The 17,099-nt window shown below is 33.1% G+C and overlaps 1 protein-coding gene across 9 annotated transcripts in view; it reads right to left on the reverse strand.

Moving 5' to 3' along the window:
- CASK (calcium/calmodulin dependent serine protein kinase) overlaps positions 1–17,099 on the reverse strand; it is a 365,515-nt gene that overhangs the window by 192,521 nt on the left and 155,895 nt on the right. For all 9 annotated transcript variants that reach the window (XM_016156554.2, XM_036226931.1, XM_016156547.2 and 6 more), the window contains exon 3: positions 15,893–15,998. In XM_016156554.2, coding sequence (XP_016012040.1) covers positions 15,893–15,998 — 106 coding nt within the window. The remainder of the gene's footprint in view (positions 1–15,892; positions 15,999–17,099) is intronic.

A 17,099-nucleotide genomic window follows, 5' to 3' on the forward strand; every position in this document is an offset into this window, starting at 1 on the left:
AATAGTAACCATCCTCAAATCTCTATATTTCCCAAGCTCCCTCTCTCTGTGCTCCTAATCTACATGTTCAACTTCATCTCTAGCAACTTCACTCAAATGTCTCACAGAAATTTCAAATTCAAGACGTCCAAAATGTATGTTTACCATCTATTTCTAGGCACCATTATATATTAGGTGCTCAAGCCAGTGATCAGAGAGTTAACTTTGACTCCTTTATCCAATTATCGAATCCTGCCCATTCTAATTTCTAAATATCTTCAGAGTCTATTCACTTCCTTTCATCTCTACTGACACTGATCTAGTCTAGCCATCAATGTTCATACTAAATCACTGTAATGGTCTCCTAATTCTTTCTACAACTAAATCCAACTCTATGGCAATATTATAGCCAAAGAATGCTTGAAGAATGGAAGTCTAATCATATAATTTTGCTTGTGATGGCATCCACATTTTTAAGATCCAAAATCCTTGCCATGTCTTAAGGGCCCATCAAGATTTTGCCCCTATTTCTTGTGAACCTCTTAAGCCCTTGATAATGTGCATGAGAAATATGAAGAATATCTTTAAGAAAAACAATACTTTCTAGAGTATGGCAAATAGATAGAACAAATATATTTTTTACATTCCCATACTAATATTCAAAGACACTGACTACTAACTCAAGTCAACAATTGGTAGAGGGACAAATTATCTTATCTTTACTTCTGAGTGCTACAAATTCTCTTAGGCTCAATGATGTCACAATAATGTCAAATTCACTTTAGCATTCTGGCTAAGTCTACAGATACAGATGAAGGCCATAAAAATAAATCAGAATTTATCTGTGACTCTCCTTGTCCAGATTTATACATATAAGCACAGTTTTAGAATGATATAAGGCATTTATTAATTGATATGACTGAGAGATTAGTTAAGTTCTTTAGATCACAATTTAAAATTTAAGTCTATAACTCTCATACAGTGCTGGTGGGAATGCAAAGTGGTATATTTATGGAAGGAATATGACATTAGAAATAGTGTGAAATAATGTATGCACGAGGTTATTAATGTAACTGAAGAAGACTGGAAATGATCCAATGTCTATCAACAGGGGACTGGGTTAATAAACTATATCCATAATGTAGTGCTATACAGGTATAAACAGGAATGAAGATGTCTACATACTGCTATGGAGAGATCCCTGTTGTTTTTATAGTGTTAAATTAAAAATGATCAAGGTTTGAAGATAGTATAAGAGAGTGTGTAAGAAGAGGGTAGTACAAAAATACAAATATATACATATTTTCTTATTCTTTCAAACAGAAATAATGAAAAATAAAATTAAAACTAATTAAAAAATAATTTCCAAAACTGGAAATGAAAAAAAAAGGCTGGTAGCAATACTTATCCGAGACAAATTAGACTGTAAAACAAAGGCTATACAAGAGATAAAGAAGTAAAGAAGGACCCACTAATCCTACTTTTGGGTATCTATCCAAAGAAACCCAAAACACTACTTCAAAGGGACATGTGAATCCATATGTTCATCACAGCATTGTTTACAATAGCCAAGACATGGAGGCAACCTGGGTGTCCATTGATGGATGAATAAATAAAGAAGAGGTAGTACATATATATACAATGGAATATCACTCAACCATAAAAAAAGAATAAAATCTTGCCATCTGCAACAACATGGATGGACCTAGAGGGTACTGTGCTGAGTGGAGTAAGTCAGACAGAAAAAGACAAATGCCATATGATTTCACTTACATGTGGAATCTAAAGAACAAAATAAATGAACAAACAAAACAGAAATGAACTCATGGATACAGAGAATTTTGATGGTTGCCAGATGGGAGGGGGTTTGGAGGGTTGCAGGGGTGGGTGAAGCAGGGGAAGGGATTAAGAAGTACAAATTGGTAGCTAGAAAATAGTTATGGGGATGTAAAGTATAGCATAAGGAATGTAGTCAATAATACTGTAATGCAGGAGTCCCCAACATTTTTGGCACTAGGGACCTGTGAGTATCTAATGCCTGATGATCTGAGGTGGAGCTGAGTGATGCTAGCTAGCACTGGGTAGTAGCTGCAAATACAGATGAAACTTGCTTGCTTGGCCCTCCACCCTACGCTGCTAACCTCCTGCTGTGTGGCTCAGTTCTTAACAGGCCATGGACCAGTATCAGTCCATGGTACAGGGGTTGGGGACCCCTGTTGTAATGACTATGTTTGGTGTCAGATGGGTACTAGATTTATTGGGGTGATAACTTTGTAAGTTATATGCCTGTCTGATCGCTATGTAGTATACCTGAAACAAATGTAATACTGTATGCCGACTGTAATTAAAGAATAAAAAAATATAAAAAAATTTCCTCTAAGTTAGGAAGTGAATGAGAACAGGGATACGAGCCAGACCTTTTTAAATGAACTCTATTTATAAGTTTAACTTTGTAATCATGTACATGTTTTTCATAATCTAAAAACAAAATTGAATCAAGACCAAAAAAAAAAGAGGCAATCCCTAAAATTAAAAACAACTGATGCAGATATCTGAATAAGATCGGTAAAGAGTATCAATGTCTTTCTTGGTTGTGATTTTATGCTAGTTTTTCAAAATGTTAACAGTGGGAGAAACTGGGCAACATTTACAAGATTTCTCTATATTAGTTCTCATAGCTGCATGTGAATCTACAATTATTTCAATTAAACTTTAATTGAAAAAAAAATAAACCTAATTCTATATCAAGCTTGTGTCATAACCACAAAGAGAAGAATTATTTAAGTGATGTTCAAACCCAGTGTTTTGATTTGTGCATCCCTAGTGGGATATAGTCTAAGGATGAAAAAAAAGGCAAAGAAATTCTAACCTGCATTCAGTAGTCTTACTTTTATTATATATTTAAACTGGTAGGATGAAGCAAGTATGTTAATGTGGCAAGGAATGCAGATTTTTGGACAAAACATGTACCATACAAAATTTACAAAGTAAAAATTCTGTAATTTCTTTCTCATTTAATAAAACTTTATATTATGGAAAATTTTAAAACTAGAAAGTATAGAGTAATGATGCCTCATATATCGACTATCGTGCTTCAACAATGAACTATTACTTGTTGCTCACCCCTCACTTGATTTTGAGGCAAATCGCAGACATTAATATCACTTAATGCATAAATATTTCAGTACTTATCTCCAGAAGGTAAGGACTCTTAGCACAATAACCATAATAACAAAATTACACATTAAAAACTAACAATTAATTCCTCATTATCCAATTAATGTCTCACAAATAAAAAAATCTGCAATTGTTACTTTAACTGGAAATAATAGTGTAAACTCATGTCTTCATTTTTGTTCATTTTGTTTTGGTTAAAGACAAGTTTTTATTTTAGAATAATTTTAGACTTACATAAAGATTAGAAAGGTAGTACAGATTTCCTGTATTCCCCTCACCCAATTTCCTCTAATGTTAACATCTTAGGTAACTATAGTACATTGGTCAACAGTAAGAGAGTAACAGTGGTACGTTACTATTAAACTCCATACTGTATTCAGATTTCATCATTTGTTGACTAATGTACTTCCTTTGTTCTGGGATCCCATGCAGGATACCACATTGCATTTTGTCAAGTCTCCTCTGTCCTCTCTGGTCTGTGTCAATTTTTCAGTCTTTCCTTGTTTTTCATAAATTTGACAGAGTATTTTGTAGAAAGACCTTCAATTTTCATCTGCCTGAAGGTTTTTTCATTTTTAGATGGGAGTTGTAGGTATTTGGGGAAGAATACCACAGAGGTGAAGTGCTTTTCTCACCACATTGTCTCAGGGGGCACATGATATCCACATGACTTATATCACTGGTGAATGATATTAACTTCTTGATTCCTTGGTTAAGAGAGGGTGAGGCAGATTTCTTCACTGTAAAGTTACTATGTTCCTCTTTTCATGCTCTGTTCTTTGAAAGTCCAGCTCACATTTAAAGTGGGAGGGAGATTATCTCCATCTCCTGGAGGGGAGTTATCCACATATATCATTTGGAATTCTGTAAGGAAGATTTTTTTATTCTCTCCCATTTTAAAATTTATTCAATAATTTATATCAGTATGAACTCATATTTATTTTATACTTTGGGTTATAATCCAATACTATTCTATTTATTTTATTGCCCAAAATGTTTCAGGTTTGTCCACTGGGAGCTCTTTCAGGTTGGTTCCTGTGACTTTTTGATGTACCCCATCTTTTTGTTTTGTTTTGTTTTTGAACACTTCCTTATTTTCAGGAACTTATAAAATGCTCCAGGCTCATCTTGTATTTTCTCTGCCCCAGTCCTAGAATAATCATTTTTCCAAGGATCCCTGGCTCCTTCTCTCAGAGAATGACATTTAGAAATGAAGATCTGGGTGTGGGTATGCTTATTACAACTGAAGTGTCACCACTTCAAGGCCCTCTCAGTGGACAGAGCTAGGAGATATATGTATATATACAAACCCACACATATATATTATATTTCTGTGTCTATCTCTGTGTATACATGCATATATGTACTGGTAGAAGCAAATAAAAGTCCTCTCTGGAGGAAGAAAACATAATTTTAGGTTAGTAATTTTCAAAATAATTTCTAGCACACAGTCAAAATGAATCAGGTACATGGAGAGGTAAGAGATCTTGACCAAGAACCAGCATAAATGACAGACAATAAAACAAACCTACTGTGGCTTCATATGATGCAGTTATCCAACACAGATTATTAAATAATGAAGCTTTCTATGTGCCGGAACATAAAAGCTGAACATATTTTTTCAGATAAATGAAATAATAAAAAGTAATATAGATTTTAAAAGGAAAAACATGCATAACACAGAAAAGAAGATAGAAGATATAGAGAATACCATAAGGTAAACCTGTATCTATACTTAACTGGGTCACAAAGGTGATAAAAAAAGGTGGGGGGCAGAGGCAATATTTGAAGAGATAATGCCTGACAATTTTCCATAACTATGAATAATATCAATAAATTGATTCAAGAGACTTAAAGAACCTAAGGCAGGATACACACACATACACAAACATACACGATGCATCACAGAGAAAACTACAGAAAAAAATTGAAGAAAACATTGTTTTTAATAACCTGAGAAATAAAGACAGATTACCCTGAGAGAAGTGACAGACTGCCAGCTGAATTCTTAATATCGACAGAAACCAGAGACAGCAGAATGATATCTAATGGAAAGAAAATGCCAACTTAGAATTCTCTACTCAGTGATTATCCTTCAAGATTGAGGGGGATTCTGAAACTAACAAAAAAGGAGAGTCTGCACCCAGCAGACAGATACAAGAAAAATGAATCCAGATAAAACCTTAGAGATGTTGAAAGGATAGAGAACAAAGAAAGGACAAGTGTGAGAGTAAATCTAAATGAATAAAAATAATAAATAATTTTGAGTGATGTAAATGCACATAACATATACTTATTCATACAAATATAGTTTGAATGTATGAATATAATAGCCTATAAGTCAAGGGAGGCATTATTTGAAATTTATGTGTCCTGTAGCGCTTGTACTATTCAGGAAGTCAATAATGGTATTACTATTAGAATATGATGAATTAGGGAGTCATACTATTATTTCTGGGACATACACTAAGATGATAAAAAAGAGTGCTTAAATCTCCAAACTAATAGATGAAAAACTGAATGATAAAAAATATTCAATTGATCCAGATAAATCAGGGAAAACAAGGAAAAGAAACATGCAATACATGGTACAAATAGAAAGCACATAGAAAGAGCACAGATATAAATCAAACTACCCTAAGACATAATAAAATATAAAATATAATTAAATGGACTAAATGCCTCAATTAAAAGACAAAGATTGAGTCTAGAATAAAAAACAACTTAACTACGTGTTTTTAACAACAGGCACACCTATAACCCAAGGATACAAAAAGGTTAAAACTAAAAGGAAGGAAAAAACCCCAGGAAATTAAACCTGAATCAAAAGGGCAGAAATTACTGAAATAGAAAAGAAAAACACAATAAAAAAATTATGAAGCTAAAAGTCATTGTTTAAAAAACTAATACCGGTAAATGCCTGGCAAGGCTGAGAAAGAAAAAGAAAAGGCCAAATTACCAGTATTGGGAATGAAAAAGATCCTGCAGAGATATTGTGAACTACATTATGCCAAAATTATTTACACTTGAGATAAAATGCGCTCATTCTTAGCAAAATACATTTCATCAAAAATGACAGTAGTAAATAGAAAACCTTAATATTCCTACAAATATTTAAGGAAATAAGTCAGAAATGATAACCCTTCTCTTAAGAAAGTCTAGCCTGGATAAGTTTATAGGTGAGTTCTACCAATCATGTAAAGACGACGAGGACGATGACAACAACAGCAACAACAACAACAACAACAAAACCCAGAACACTCCTCGATTCATTTTATATGGCTAGCATAATCTAAATATGAAAATATGATATGGACAGTATAAGAAAATTCTAGTGCCATCTTCCCATAAATGTAGATGTAAAAAGTCTAAACAAAATATAAAGAAACCAAATTCAGCAACATATAAAAAGGATTATAAGGATTAGACATCATGACCAATTTGGTTAACCAAAGAATCAATGAAATTAATTGTATTAAAAAATTAAAGAAGAAAATCATATAATCATTTCAACCTATACTGAAAAGAAATCATTTGATAAAATTAACCATCCACTCATGATTAACAAACTCTAAGATCAGAAACAAAGAAAACTGCTATCACCATTGTTCTGGATGTTAATCCACTGTAGTAAAGGCTAGAAAAAAATGTAAAAGAGTTGGAAAGGAATAAATAAAATTCTCCTCACATACAGATGATATGATTAGGTATGCAGAAAATCCAAACAATTGTACAGATAAATTATTGGGACTGATGAAGCTTGATGAATAGAAAGTCAATACAAGGAAGAAGGGAAAGAGAAGAGAATGAGAGAGAAAGATCTACATTTAAAAGCAAATACCTAAGAATAAATCTAACAAAAGATGTATATAACCTCTGCAGAGAAAAGCATGAAACATTTTTTTCTTTTAAAAACAATTTTTCTTTTTTTTTAGTTTTTAGCTATAATTGACATTAAATATTATTTTATATTAGTTTCAGGTGTACAGCATAGTGGCTTGCCATTTATATAATTTAGGAAGTGATCCCCCAATTAGTTGAGTATCCATCCACCTGGCACTATACACTGTTATTACAATATTAGTGACTATATTCCCTATGCTGTACTTCACATCTCTGTGACTATTTTGTAACTACCAATACGTACTTCTTAATCAATTCACCTTTTTTATTTGGTTCCTCAAGCCCCTCCCAGCTGGCAATCACCAGTTACTTCTCTGTATCTGTGAGTTTGTTTTCATTTTGTTTGTTCATTTATTTTGTTCTTCAGTTTCCTCATATAAGTGAAATCATTTGGTATTTATCTTTCTCTGACTGACTTACTTCACTCAGTGTAATATTCTCTAGGTTCATCTATGTTGGTGCAAATCGTAAAACATTACTGAAAGAAACCAAAGATCTAAATAAATGTGAAGACAGAGACCATATTCATGAATTGGAAGACTCAATATTGTAAACTGTTGATTGTTCTCTAGTTACTAAGATCTGCTATAATAATTCAAGGCAAAATCTCAACAGGTTGTGTGTGTGTGGAAATTAACAATCTGATTCTAAAATGTATAGGAAAGATACAGAGAAAAGTACATCCCTCAAACCATGTCTGAAGAAGAAGGTGGAAGGAAGGCCCTCCCCTACCAGTTCCCAGGACTTACTATAAAGCTAACGTAAATAAAACAGTGTTTTTGGCACAATGCCACGATAATAGGCTAATGGACCAGGACAGAGCCTGGAAATAATCACACATGTATGGATGCTTGAGTTATGGCAAAAATGGCAGAGCAGTCTTTTCAGTAATTTTGCTGAGACTATTGAATATCTACATGGAAAGAAATGAAATTGGACTGCTAACTCACAGTGTACCCCTAAACAATTCCAGATGGATGATAAAACATAGGAGGCTATCTTCATAATCTCAGAGTAGTAAACATTTCTTAAACAAGACACAAAACACTAACCATAAAAGGAAAAAATGTATAAATTAGACTATATTAAAACTATAAACTTCTGTTAATCAAAAGATACTATTTTAAGAATAAAGAGGTAGGTCACTAAGTGGCAATTAGGGTCGAGTAATGAGGAAAAACCACAGTGAGATTCTACTACACAATAATATGCAAAAATAAATATTCTGACAATGCTGAGCATTAGCAAGAATGTGCAGAAGAGGTAATAAGCAATCATGAGACTAAAAGGAAGGTGCACCAACAACAGGCTTTTAAAACAGAGGCAGTGCCAGGAAAATCAGGACTTGGATCACCTTAGAGATGCATATATGATAGGTAAAGGGTCAGCTTATACATCTACTTTAGAAAATAGCATGATATTATCTAGTAAAACTGAAGTTGCACAGATTCTAAAACCTATCAATTTCACTCATAGGTCTATACCCTCATGAATGTGTACTAGAGTGTACCAGGATACATGTACAATATTGTTTACAATAGCATTGTTCAAAATAGTCAAATCTGCAAACGACCCAAATATCCATTAACATTAAGATGAATAAATTGTGAATGTTCACTGCAATGCTATATAGTGATAAAATGGAGCACAAAGCAACTTAGATTAATCTCACAGACCGAAAAAGAGTGTATACTGCATGTTTCCATTTAAATAGGACAGATAACACTGAATTATATTATTCAGGGATACCTATTTGGATGGTATAGCTATCAAAGCATGGCACTGAAATCTAGATTAAAAGTAATTCTGAGAGAGGTATGGGTATGTGATCAGAAAGGGGAAAGCAAGGGCTGTTGAGGTACTGGAAGTTTTTTAAATTTCTCGACCTGGGTTGTAGTTACATGGTTGTTGATTTTACAATTATCCCTTAAGTTTTATATTTCTGCAAATACATTTTTATAAATCTTATAAGGCCTATAAGAAGATTAATTCTATGCGTGATACAGGTGTTTATATATATTCATATATTCTTTTACTCAGCAATTCTACTTTTAAGAACTTACTTGGAGGAAGCAGAACAATCAGGGAGTGTGAATGGATAATTATGTACAAGAATATTGTTAATCGTAACATTTTTTTTCCTTATAGGAAAAACAGAAAACAGTGTATCTAATAATGTGTCCCAATAGGGAAATTATTAAATTAAATATGGCACATGCATACAGTTTAGACAACTTAATGCGGCTGTTAAAATACTGTATCTAAAAAATATTTAATGGCATTTCAAAATGCTTAAAATTAAGTGAAAAGGAAACAAAACTGAAAATATAAATGATCTCAATTTAGTGCAGTTTTGATAAATATAAGCAGAAAGAAATGTTCTAAAATGTTCACTGTGATTAACTTTTGCAAATGGTATTATTTTTGTCATAATTTTACATAATTTCTAAGTTTGTATATGTATTGTAAAAGTTGCTGACAGTAAAAACTATTTATAACTTTTATTTTAAATGAATAAACTACTTCTTTTAAATGATAGTTAATTAAATTTTCTTCCTATTTTATGTGTATATAAATTTATTCAAAATTATATTAGTGGTTGAAGATCAACTTTCATATACAAAAAATTTTTTTACCAGGGTGACAATTTCAAATGCATTTCTAAGATAGTAGGCATTAGAATGTAGTTTGTTTTCAAATGTAGCATTCGAAGCTTAAAATCTATTCTATACTATAAGATCTCAATCTATAATGTTTTATGCAAAAATTGGAAAACCTAAAATTTTTTTCACTACCCAAAATGATATAGTAATTCTAGTTAAAAGTTTAAAAAACTCAAACAGCAATTTTCTTTACAGGTAATTAATTATTTTTTGTTTGCAGACCCTGGAGTTTATCAACTCAAAACCCTTCTGTTTATCTCTATTTTGGTTTGTTCAGAAAAGAGTTAAAACAGCAAACCTAAAGTACTATCTTTTGAAAAGCCTGCTTATAAGGTTGGCTCTTAATTGGCATCTGGGAACTTGGATGGGTTCCTTCCCTCCTAACTGAAAAAAGTGGCTCACTGTGTCTCCTCTATTTGTGCAAACAATATGATTTATCCTCTACACCAGCTTTCCTTCTGGGAGTCTGGAAGACGGTATGTGCCAGACAAACAGTGCCTACCAGCCCCCAATGAAACCTTGGGCGCTGAGTCTCTCATGAGCTTCCCTAGTCGGCAATATTTCACATGTGTTGTCACAACTAGTTGCTGGCAAAAGACTCTTGGAAGCTTGTGCCTCATTGTCCTTGGACTTCAACTCATGTACCTTTTCCTTTGGCTGATTTTGCTTTATGTTCTTTAGCTGTAATAAATCACAGCTGTGAATATGACTATATCCTAAGTCCTATGAGTCCTCTTAGTGTATCATCAAACCTGTGGGATGGTCTTGGGGACCCATGACACATAGTTCTTAAAACTAAAATGCAACTAAACATTTAATATAGTAGTAAAGCTAGTCAAGAGAAATGTTTAATTTTAAAATATTTGTAATGATACTGAAGTTTTTTTTTTTTCAACTAGTATTTATCAAAGGCCTACAAAGGCACCCAGCTAGGTCTTTTTATGTATCTTATTGAATTACCTTAAGCATCAAGTTTCTAATGTTTACTAGGACCAAATAATATTTTTCAACCATTTCCTATTACCCAGCACTTAAACAGGCATTCAATAATTATGTGCTGAATGAATAGTAATTTATATTACACAAAAATAAAAAATCAAAATACATTAGATAAGACTAGCTATAAAAATATGTACAAATCTTCATATAAATTAAAATGTTACAGTCTAGGTTCCTCTTGTAATCAGTTCTACTCTATCAGCATAAATGAATTCCACAAATATTCCCTCCTCCAAGCATAAACACAGACCAAAAAGAAAAATTAAATTAAATTAAAATAATAAAAGCACCTTGAGTCTATTTATCTCCATTGTGAGCTCAAAAATACAAACTGCTAATATTATTTTAAAATACAAACTACTGTTTTCGGGTCAGATGTGTTTTAAATCCATATTTAATTACTGTAAAAGTCTTCCCATGGTATACGTAATCATTCTACAATAGGGTAATTAAAATTCTTTGGCCAGTCAATTTAGGATCTACAGCTTAATTCAAGTTTCAGACACTACTAAAGGGAGGGATGCAACACAGCCCTGTCTTCAAAATTGAACCTACATTTTAAAATATATTTCAGCCAATTGCTACAGGCAAGTACATATTTAAGTGTAACCCTGAAGCAACGGATATACTGCAAAATATGCAGATTTTCAACAACCTACTATGTGTGTTGGGGAAAATGACAATATAGCTCTAAATAGTATTTCTCCTATTTTAAAAGTCAATCATCTCTCTTGACCTCTCACTAAGGGATCCAGATTTGTTGAAACTGAATATCTAGGGTGGGGATTAGGCACATACTTGTTATATAAGCTCTACTCAGGATTTTCCAATGCTAAGTTTTGAAATATATTTTTTCTAACCTTTTCCAGCCCTAAAATTCTGGTTCTGAGAGTCTCTGTATTTGAATATGCTTTAAACTTATAAACCATTTGTAGTTAAATGGGTATCAACTCATTCTAAGGATTTTCTAACATGATATGCAACATGATTAGGCCATATAATTTTATGACTTCAGTTTAGGAAAAACAAGGGAGAGCTGGTTATAGATAGTCTGTGGCAAAGACAGATATGGATACCATATTAAGAAACTCACTGATAATCCAAATATATTGTTTGTTCTAGCCTTTTTTCCCATCGAAATTATCAGAGCTGTTTTCGAGCAGCCTGCAAATTTCCAAAGTCGACTGACCTTATTTCATTTGTTTCCCTGTGCCTTGTCCACTATGTATTGTTGTCATGTCAGAACACTGTAGAAAGGATCGAGATTATGCATAACCTATGTACTAGGGGTAATTCTATTCTATTGCCAGAAAAATGGAACTAATTCTGGAGTAGCTTCATCTGCATGAAGCTAGGTAAGCAATCTCTTACCTAGCCAGTAGGTGGAGGCACACACAAATTTACTGCTCTGCTTTTTGATACACAGACCTAAAATCTTACAATAATCGATGGTTTGGGTTCTTTTGTCTGTTTTAAACTCAGAAGGTTACAGAGAATTAAAAAAAACTGGGGTGAATTTATAAGAAATCATGATAAAAAAAGAACAATTTTATATTTCTATTTTGTTTCTGGCCCTCTGAGAAATAACTAAGTTATTTTAACTGTGAATTTATAATCTACTTCAGATCTCTAAAGCCAATAAAACAATTCTAAATTTAGAAATATGCCCTTTAAAATTCATGTTCAATCAGGGAAAATGGAACATCAACTGAATATGACAGGATATTAAGACATTATTGTTGATTTTGCTAGGTATAATAGTATTACGGTATATCTTTTTAAAAGTCCTTATCTGTTAGAAATATAATAGGATTATTTATAGTTGACATCTCCAGGAGATAGAGACAACAGCAAAGGATAGTAGAAAAAAATGGCAAAATGTTGATAATGGTTGAAGCTGGGTGACAGACACACTGAGGTTCATTATATTATTCTGCTTTTATTTGAAAATTTCTAAAATAAAAGGTTAAAAAATTTCAATAGAAACTCCTGTTCTGGTGATTTGGGTTAACAATGGGATTAGGTGACTGGTAAATATGCAATTTTAATGAGCTCTTATCTCAATATATAGTCATTGATGAATTATTTCAATCACAACTGAATCATATAAATGAGCTATATAAACTCCCATACAGATTCAACACTGAGAAACTAAAACTAACCTGCTCAATCTACTGAAAACAAAACCTTATAGTTGTAGAGCTCTTTACCATTTTACGAAAAGTAAATTCACATAGTTTTCTCATCTAGTTCTCATAATCTTATGAAGATTTTAAAGGTAAGAAAACTGAGGCTCAGAGAAGCTAAAAGACTTGGCCAAAGTCACATTACTAAAATGACAGAGTTGGGATACTAAGCCAAGTTTCATGACACCAAAGAGCATCTTTTCTCTACTATACTGTCACTTAGACTTTCTTGAAATAAATAGCAAACAGGTTGAAAGTTAGGCACATTTTTAAACTTTGCTTTCCATGCTTACTACTTTATATGATGAAACCTATTTTTTTTTAGTTTTCTCAGTGAATAAAAATATGGACTGAAACAGATTTCTTGAACAAAGAATAAAATTTAACCAGAAAAAGTGATTAAAAGAATTATCTTAAAATGAGAAGGGACATTAGAGGCCCTCTCTAGTCCAAAATTAAAATCTTATTTTCAGGTTCCTTAGATGGATCCAGCTTCAGCTTGAGCATTTCTAGTGAGGAATGTTTACTATGTGAGATAGCCCGTTTCATTTACACAGTCTAATTACTAAAGAGGCCTTCTTTGCTTATCAGTGAAATCTACCTGCCACTTGCTGATTCTAGTTACAACCCTGACCGTACACTGGATAAACATATAACCCTCTTAAGATTCATCTTTCAAATAACTGAAGACATCCATTATGTTCTACCATGGGCTTCTGCTCTGAGGACTCTTAGCAGAAAAAGAAAAGCAAGAAATTCTTGGGTAACTAAAGCCTCCCAGTCTTTTCAATAGCTCTTCCATGTCATTGGTCTTCAAACTGGGACTCAAGTATCTCTGGGAGTACTCAAAGTCCTTCCAAGGGACTAGAATATTTTTAAGGCAATAAATTTCCATATCTTTACTTGCCATAATTTGGTCTATCTGAGAACAAATCCATGGTCTGCTGATTTCCTTTTTACATCTCCACTCACAGGAACCCATCTCAACTGACAAACCACTCACCTATCCTGAGAAGCCTGCCTAGCTTCAAAGAGACAACTGGAAAATGCAAATTTCCTGAGAGGGAGAGAACCCTGAGAGAAAATCAGAGAGCTTGGGAAAAAAAGGGGAGAGCCATCTTATTTCATCCAGACAATATATTCATGGCAAAGCCTTATCTGTTTTATAATTAGAAATCAGTAGTAACATGATTGTCACAGGGATCTATTAACACTTTAATTTTATTTGAAAAATGAAGTCAGATTTGTTTCTGACAGAAGGAGAGTCTGATTTGGCTGACTGGTTTGACAGTTTTTCCATTTAGGTCACAATACAGACATTTTCTAAAATTGAATGAGATAAAGGTGCAGCTCTACAGCTTTAAAAAATATCTTTAAAAGAATATGAAAAACACTAAAAATTAGAACCTCACAATAAAAGTTTTTATTATCAACTTAAAAATATGTGAGGAGGTACATGGTTTTCAAAATTCTTTTAGGTTTGCCGACAAAGATTTTGAAGGCTGTAACTCTGTGACAGAATTTCTAGGCTCTTTCTCACTCTGGTTATCCCTTTCTGGTAACATGCCAGTATCCTGCTTACTATGAACATTCCAGGAGAATGAGTAGTATACAATTCAGTGGGAGTGTGGCTTCATTCTGAATACTACATACTTCTAATATAGCCAAAGGTTCCATTCGGGGCTTTTAAAGCTGTTGTAACAACTAACTAAAAGATCTACATCTTTTTCACATAAACAGTTACAACTAAGTTTACAGTAATCTTGCACTTATATATTTGTATGAATGAGTTTATATTAACTGGTCTTAAATTTCATTTTCTTTGTTTCAGCTCCTTTGCTGCAAACTTGTAAAATATTTTAAAATTTTTATCAAGATATTCAGTATATAAGCTAACCCTCTGTAGGGGGCAGCTTCTGACATGGCTCCCAGTGATCACCACCCCTGTGTAATCCTGTCCTTTTATGTGTGGGCTGGATCTAGTGACTTATTTCTAACAGAATATGGCATAAGTGATGGTGTATGATTTCTGAGATGAGATTACAAGATTGACTTCTGTCTTATTTATATTCTTGCCCTCTTGCTTGCTGGCTCTGATGAAGCCACCTACCATGTTATGTTATGAGTTGCTTTATGGAGAGACCCAGTTACAAGTAACCTAGGGTAGCCTCAGGCCAATAGCTCATGAGGAATCAAGGCCCTCAGTCCAGTAGCCTACCGCCAACTACCATGAGAGTGAGCTTTGAAACAGATCCATCCTCAAAGGAGCTTTAAAATGACTTGGGAAAAAAATGGCTTGGGAAAAAAAGGGGAGAGCCATCTGGTAGCTCCATGATTACCAGCTTGTGAGAGACCCTAATTAAAATCATTAATTAAAATTTGAACAAAATAGGATATCATCCCATAAACCTTTATATAATCTCTTTGGGCACAATCATCCAATCAGCTATAAAACTACCCAGGTATCGTATCTTTAGCTCACATTTTTCCATCTTACCAACAATAATTCTGTGAGAAGAAACATGTCAAGTAGCTTACTGAAATCAAGTTACACTGTTATCTACAGCATCTCTTTTTTACGTCAATATGGTGATTATATCAAAAGAGGAAGTTCAGTCTGTTATTGCTTGTTTTTAGTTGCTAGAGAGGCCTGTTACATGGAGGCCTCTACTTCTACCTTACTCCTCTTCACTAAGACTCCTGTGGTCCGAATTTTCTATTTTGGGGCCTCCTATCCTTCTGAACTTTTTCTTTTAGAGCCTCTTATCTAAAGCATGCTAAAAATGTGAAGGTAACTAAATATGACCAATGTTTGCTTTCTTAGCTGTTGTGAACCTTAAGATGAGATAATCCTTTTGTTTTTGTTACTTTAGGTCTTTCTAAACATGAATTCACAACTATAGTTAAATTATAAAAGTATGTGCATTATCCAAAACCAACATTGCTTAAAACTTTAACCCTTAAGAAAATAAAATGTACACTCACAATTCAAAAACCATGTAAAGCATTCCATCTGAGCTATATGTCTCCAATAACTCTACAATGTGGGGATGTTTCAGCATATGACAGATACTGGCTTCTCGCTTTAGATCTGCAAAACAAACATACAACATACTTTATTAGGTAGGAACAAAAGACAATTAGAGTGAATGATGAATGAATGGATATGATCTATGGTAACATGAAGACTTCTCTAACTAAAGAGATGAAATCCCCCATTTAAGCTAGGCCTAACATATTATTCATTAAAATCTTTGACAGTATAACTTTTCCATATTTTTGCCAGCTTAAATCTATATACATTATAGCATTGGTTCTTATTAACAAAAATGTAAATAGCACAAATACTTTCCCCAAACTCATAATCAAGTTTTAAAATTTACAACTCTTTCTTGATTTGCTAATAAGTAACTCAATTTGCTGTTTTGAATTTTACCTCTTTTTCTTAGTTTTCCCTAAACTGAATAAGAGTATGTTATCTATTATTTAGCATAAAATCTAGCATTTCTAGACACACATCAGGGAAGCTGTATAGAATAGGGAGCAAAAAAAAAAAGACACTAGTCCCAGTGTCAAAGTCAGAGATTCTTTTACATCATCTATGAAATGTGTTAGATGATTCAGAACATTACCTACAGTGCTATTTTGAAAAATAAATTCAGACAATATAGGTAAGACAAGTGTGTAAGTTCTATAATACTATTTAGAAAATAAAAATGTTATCATTGTCATCATTGTCATCATCATCATCATCATCACATGAAAATAGTTTCGATATAGGTATTGCTTGCCATGTCTATATTGAACAAGAAAATTAAAGCCTTCTTGTGTTAACAGCGCTGGAATTTTATCTGTTTTCAGATGAATAAAATCCATTATGACATTTTTATATTTGGAAGTAGAAGGCAGACAGGTAAAGAAGCAAAAGAGGTAACATTATCTCCTCTCCGATTTATTAATTAACTTAGTATTGTCAACAAGATCAATGGCTGCAGAGGGAACTGTAGAAGACTTATGTAAAAGGTAGAATGAGGAAAACAAGTCAGTAAACCAGACAAAAGAGAAGCTCCCACAAAAAGAAGAATCAATAACACAATATTAAGAAAGTGAAGGGAATAGAAGGAATTAAGATTCGAGTAGTTGGAGAAAGTGCAGAAAAGGCTGTTGTGATTCAGCCAGAAATGACCATTAG

This window comes from Rousettus aegyptiacus, unplaced genomic scaffold (genome assembly GCF_014176215.1).
Source record: "Rousettus aegyptiacus isolate mRouAeg1 unplaced genomic scaffold, mRouAeg1.p scaffold_m13_p_9, whole genome shotgun sequence".
Lineage (NCBI taxonomy): Eukaryota > Metazoa > Chordata > Mammalia > Chiroptera > Pteropodidae > Rousettus > Rousettus aegyptiacus.